At 65.9% G+C, this 6,000-nt stretch overlaps 1 protein-coding gene across 1 annotated transcript; it reads left to right on the top strand.

Moving 5' to 3' along the window:
• Positions 1-429: 429 nt before the first annotated feature.
• EGR4 (early growth response 4) lies at positions 430-3,048 on the top strand. The gene is made up of 2 exons (XM_059845659.1): positions 430-820; positions 1,100-3,048. The coding sequence occupies exons 1-2, from the start codon at positions 682-684 to the stop codon at positions 2,410-2,412; spliced, it is 1,452 nt and encodes a 483-aa protein (XP_059701642.1). The 5' UTR covers positions 430-681; the 3' UTR covers positions 2,413-3,048.
• Positions 3,049-6,000: the final 2,952 nt, after the last annotated feature.

Genomic DNA, 6,000 nt, shown 5'->3' with positions numbered 1-6,000 from the left:
GGAAGGGGGGGGGGAATGAAAAACAGAGCGAGAGAAAAGGGGGAGGGGAGGAGGGAAGGGGGAGGGAAGGGCATCGCGTCACGGGAGAGATTTCCTTATTGGGACTCCCTAGCCTACATCCTGAGTCCATATATGGGCATTTACGTCACGGCAGCCTCACTGGGGACTCCAGAAATGGCTGCGGCGGAAGGTCGGAGCAGCCCCGCTCCCGCTATAAAGGGGGCGGCGGGGAGGGAGCGCCGGGTGTCCGCTCGGGCTGCGCCGCCGCCGGGCCCTGCCTGCCCCCCCCGCCCGGGCCCTGCCCCCGCAGCGCCCCCGCAGCGCCCGGGCCCCCCGCCCCAGCACCCCCCGCACCGCCCCCCGCACCCCAGAGCGTCACCTGGAGGGTCCTCGGCACCTGCCCCGAGCATCCCTCGGAGCGGTCCGGGCTCCCCGAGCGTGGCCCGGCTCATCCCCGAGCATCCCTCGGATCGGTGCGGGCGCCCCGAGCGTTCCCAGCTCATCCCGGGCTCGCCCCGAGAATCCCCGGGCTCGCCTGGAGCATCTCCTGCCTCGCCCCTGAGCATCCAGCGGCTCTCCGTGGGCACTCCCCGGCTCATCCCGAGGGCCCCCCGGCTCTCCCCGAGCATCCCCGGCTCGTCCCAGCCCGGCCCCCCCGCTCCGGCCGCGTCTCCAGGGAAGATGCTCAACGTTATGGATTTCTCCTGCCCGGATCCGCTTTACTCCAAGTACGAGGAGAGCTGCGAGATGAAAACCGGAGACCTGCAGGGCTTGGGGCAGCCTGAGCAGCAACTTCTGGCAGAGGCCGATTTCCTCGGAGGTAAGGGCGGGCGGGAGCCGGGCAGGGATGAGGGACCCCGCGGGGAACGATCGCTGCATCCAGGAGTCGGGAACCTGCCCCTCCTCCGCCCTCAGCCCCGGCCCGGGGGGCGGGGGTCCTGAGGGTCCCGCTGGAGGAGGGGGATGAGTCCCAGGGCTCCCTGTGCGGTTTCGGGGACGGAGACCTCGCAGTGACGCAACAGCTCCCGCTGCTCCCTGCATCCCGCCCCCGGCCCCGCATCCCTCCAGCCCTCTCACCGCCGTCCCCTCTGTTCCCCAGGTGAGCTGCTGGGTGTCCCCGGCAGCGGCGGGGCCGTGGATTACTCCCTGCTGGGCAGCCAGCCCTCCCCTTCCCTCAGCTACACCGGCAGCTTCTTCATCAAGGCGGTCCCGGAGCACCCGCAGGACCAGGAATCCCTCTTCAACCTGATGTCGGGCATCCTGGGCATCTCCCCCTTCGCCTCCTCCGAGGGCCACCAGAGGCACCTGGACGCTCTTTACCCCTGTCCCGAGGTGGCTCCGAGCCAGCTGGACCTGTACTCGTCGTGCCAGCCCGAGATGAGCGGGTCCAGCCCGGCCCCGTTCCCGGAGCCGGGCTACGGCGCCTTCCCCGCGGCCGAGGGCGCTCAGCCCCTGCCGGGAAACACCTCCCAGTGCTTCTTCCAGCCCAAGCTCCTGGACAGCAAGCAGGACATCAAGCTGTCCTCCGGCTCCCCGCCCCTGGACAAGTTCAAAGGCACCTGTGCCCAGTGGGAGCCCCTCTCCCAGCAGCACCAGGCCTACCTGCCCGCCGGCTTCCACTCTCCCGAAGGCTTCCCGGCCACGGAGAGCCAGGGGCTGTTCCCCCCGCTGGGCTCCAAGATGGAGAGCGTCTTGTCCGTCAGCTGCCAGCCGGAGCTCGGCAGCCTGGCAGAGGACGCCGCCTGCTTTGGAACCCATCTGGGCTTCGGCTGCGAGCCAGAGAACTTCCCGGCCCGCGGGGACTTCGCCGACAGCAAGATCCACACCCTCCCCGGGCCATTGATGCCGGACTTCGACGCCTCCTTGGCCCAGCCCGAGGTCCTGCCGGGCCTGCTGAGCTCCGCCGAGCTCCTCCATCCTCACCCCTCTCCTTCCGTGCCCCCCCCGGAGTTCCTGGGCCACGCCGCGGCGCCCTCGCTGCCCTCCCTGCTGCCCGCCACCCCTCCCGCGCTGGCCGAGCCCAAGAAGAAGGCGCGGCGCAGCAAGTGCTCCTCCAAGTGCTTCTGCCCCAAGCCCCACGAGAAGGCGTTCGCCTGCCCGGTGGAGAACTGCATCCGCAGCTTCGCCCGCTCCGACGAGCTCAACCGGCACCTGCGCATCCACACGGGCCACAAGCCCTTCCAGTGCCGCATCTGCCTGCGCAACTTCAGCCGCAGCGACCACCTCACCACGCACATCCGCACGCACACGGGCGAGAAGCCCTTCTCCTGCGACACCTGCGGCCGCCGCTTCGCCCGCTCGGACGAGAAGAAGCGGCACAGCAAGGTGCACCTCAAGCAGAAAGCGCGGAGCGAGGAGAAGCTCAAGGGCTTGGGCTTCTTCTCCGTGGGGCTCTCCTTCGGCACCCTCTGAGCCCGCGGCCCGAGCGCGGCCAGGCGGCGGTCCCGAGGCGCCCCGAGCTCTCACGGAGAGCCGGGCTGGGGCTTCCCTCCCGGGTGGCCCCGGGGAGAGGCGGCGGAGCCGTGCGGGCCCAGCGCGGCCCGCGGGAGGCGAGGCGGTGCTGCCGGCGGGGATGGCGAGCGGCATCCGGGCCGGGGGACTGAGCCATCCTACAGCTCCTGTTCCGAGGAGGGGAACGGAGAACCCCTGTACAGACAGACAGACAGACAGACAGACAGACAGAGATCACCACCGACGGGACGCGTCGGACACTCGGCGTTCGGAGCGCCCCGCTGTGATTTCCCGAGGCAGCGCTTCCCAGGATGTTCCTGCCTGGAGATTTTCCGGCCGGCACGGTCGGGGCTGCGGCTGCTCCCGTCCTTTCTCCCCAGGGAGAGAGAGCCCGCCGAGGTCTGGCAACCGGTGCTAACAGGCCCTTGGGAAAGGTGATTTCAGTGCTACTACTATTATTATTATTATTATTATTATTATTATTATTATTATTATTATTATTATTATTATTATTATGTTTGTAAAAAGAAATGGCCTCTATAGGGAATATTTCAAATACGTGTCTATTTTTCTAATTAAAGATTTGAGCTGATCCAAGCCCTTGCTGAGGTTGCTCTCTGCCTTTCCATCTTGCATTTCCGTTGGGTTTTTGACCTCTGCTGCTGCATTTTGGGGGGAAAAAAAAAAAATTGCTTCCATAATTAGCAGGGAGAAAAAATCCATCAGTGTAGAGAGCTCCTGAGCATCCCCAGCCCCCAGGTGGGTCTCATCCCGGGAGGAGGGCTCCATCCTGGGGCAGATCCGGGATCCCTGCTCCCTGTGCTGGGTCTCCCTCCGAACACAGGAGGTGGCTCTGGGTCTGTTCTGATGGGGCTGGGTCCTGGAGGAGTCTGCCCCTCTCCCGTGGGGCCCCCAAAGCCCAGCCCAGAGCCCCCATTCCAGGATCCTGGCTCCCGGTGGGACGTGGATGTCCCACACTTCACCCTCAGGAAATGGGGTGAGGTCCCCGTTCCCCATTTCCAGGCTGGCTCAGCCCCAGGGCTGGAGAGATGCAGGCAGGCAGGATGGGGAGCCCTGCACAAAGGGAGGCTGTTTATTCCTCCCTTCTGGGATTTTAGATGGTGGAGGGATGCTGGTTCCCCTCTCCGGGAATGGCACAGGAGACGCTGCTGCAGCCGGGAACGTCCCTCCCATGGAAGAACCTCCCTCCTGTGGTGGTTAAAAACCAGCCACAATCCCGAAATCCCACAATCCCGTCCTTCAGGGGAGGTGCTCGATGGGGCACGCGGAGCTTTGGTTAATCTCGTTCCTCAGGAGCGGGGCCAGGGCCATTGTCATGGATGCTCAGGTGATTTAGGGGTGATGCTCCTTTGCTGGCAGAGGGAGGGGCACAGCTGCGATCTGCTCTTTCCTTTCCTGATGGATTTTGTCCGCTCCTGCAGCCCTGGAGGGGGAGATCTCCTCCCAGCCACATTACGAAGGAGAGAGGGGTAACCCTGCCTTATTCCCTCATGCCCCTCAGCCCCTTGCCAACATGTGGGCTGCAGCATTCCGGGGCTAAACACCTGTAATCCCAGAAAATCCAGGCTCCCAGTAATCCCAGCAGAACCCAGGTGTCCCAGGTAAAATCCAGAGTCCCAGTAATCCCAGCAGAACCCAGGGTCCCAGGTGTCCCAAGTAAAATCCAGGGTCCCAGGTGTCCCAGCAGAAGCCAGGGTCCCAGGTGTCCCAGCAGAACCCGAGCTCCCATGGGCTGTGGAGGCTCTGTGGAGCTGGGCTGGGAGGCTGGGCAGGGCATGGGGGGGTTGGTAGCAGAGATGGGATGTGGGAAGGGGCCAGGAGGAAACCTGGCTGAGGGGGAAATCCCAAATTTCCCCTCAGATGTGTCCCTAAATTCTCGCTCCCCAATAGCACCCAAGGGTGCTCGTGACCCTCAGTGACCCCTCCCAGGCTGTGGGAGCCCAGTCCTGAGCCAGGACCACTCCAAGGGGTGCAGGTGACTCCAGACACCCGGGAAAACCAGGTTTCCTCTGGGAAGGGCTGGGCTGGCCCCTCTCTGGGGGGTGCAGGATCCTGCTGGGCAGCAGAGCCCAGCTCTCCCTGCACCGCTGGCCATCAATGATGCACGAGGCCTTGATTAATACCCCTCAGGAAACCATCCATAATTGATGTGAGTCTGCAGCTCTGCAGGGGCACCGCTCCAGCCTTGGGCCTCTGCTCCTCTGGGCGGTGCTGCCAGGCAGGTGGGAGGGATGGGACACGCCCCAGAGCCACCCCACACACCCTACACACCCCACAGCCACCCCACAGCCACCCCACAGTCTCTGGGGCAGGTGCTCCAGGCTGGGCTGGCACTGGGCTGGCACTGGGTTTGCACACGTGCAGGGGGGCAGGGGTGGCACCCCGGGTCCCAGGGGATGGGGACACCCACCTGTCCCCGTGTCAGCAGCACCCTGGGCCCAGCACTGCCATCCCCCTGTGCCCACCCTGTGCCCACCCCAGAGTGAGAACTCGGCAGTGCCAGATGCCTTTGGCACGGGCACCAGGCTGTGGGGCTCGGGAGCTGGATCAGGATCAAGCCAGGCTTAAACCAGAGTGCTCAGGGACCAGCTGGGGATGGAGCCAGGGCCCAAAGTGGATGCTCAGGATTCAGCCAGGACCAAGGCAGGGATTAACCAGGGCAGCCTTGGGGCAGAGCAGGACCAAGCTGGGAACCAGCCCAGGGAGACCCCAGGTAGCTGGACTGGGGCCAGAGCAGGGGCTTGGGGACCAAACTGGGGCATTCAGGGACCAGAGCAGGACCAAGCCGGGAACCAGCCCAGGGTACTTGGGACTGGACCAGGACCAAGCTGGGGATTAAGCCAGGATGGTCAGGGACCAGCTCAGGACCCCGCCAGGGACCAAGCCAGGATGTAAGGGACAGGACCAGGACCAAGGCAGAATACTTGGGGACTCAATTGGGATCAACCCAGGGATGAGGACAGGATGATCAGGGACTATCCTGGGGCCCAGCCCGTGTCCTGGCACCTGTGTGCCCAGCCTGGGATGGAGCAGGAGCAGCGCAGGTGCCCAGGCTGGGCCCCACACCCGGCACTGCAATCCCGGGAGGATGCCCCGGGGGTCCGGGCTGGGGGCTGCCAGGGGCGGTGGGCACAGGGGGTCCGGGCTGGGGGCTGCCACGGGCAGTGGGCACAGGGGGTCCGGGCTGGGGGCTGCCATGGCAGCCGGGCCCGCCGTGTTCGTGGGGAGACAGGCAGAGGGAGCTGTGCGGGAGGAACCGGCAGCGAGCAGCCCCGGCTCCGGCTGCAGGGGAGGAGGCGGCTGCCGGCGCTCGCCCTCCGCCTCCCTCCATCCCTGCATCCTCCCTCGCTCCCTCGCCATGCTGAGCCCGCGCTGAGCCCCCAGCGCCCCGGGGACCCGCCATCCCCAGGGTGCCCAGAACCGCCACCCTCCCAGCACCCCGCCGGGGCCTTCAGCCTCGGCTTCCTTCCTTCCTCCTCCTCCTCCGCCTCCTCCTCCTCCCCCCACCCCGCAGCCACCACCCTCCCT

This window comes from Haemorhous mexicanus, chromosome 4 (assembly GCF_027477595.1).
Source record: "Haemorhous mexicanus isolate bHaeMex1 chromosome 4, bHaeMex1.pri, whole genome shotgun sequence".
Classification (NCBI taxonomy): Eukaryota; Metazoa; Chordata; class Aves; order Passeriformes; family Fringillidae; genus Haemorhous; species Haemorhous mexicanus.
Note: the sequence above shows the minus strand (reverse complement) of the source record. Positions and strands in the feature narration are given on the sequence as shown.

Bases quoted from the DNA above. Each gene is read 5' to 3' on its own strand.
- EGR4 (XM_059845659.1), top strand. From the start codon at position 682: ATGCTCAACGTTATGGATTTCTCCTGCCCGGATCCGCTTTACTCCAAG. The intron at 821-1,099 runs GTAAGGGCGGGC...TCTGTTCCCCAG, and splicing joins AGAGGCCGATTTCCTCGGAG to GTGAGCTGCTGGGTGTCCCC.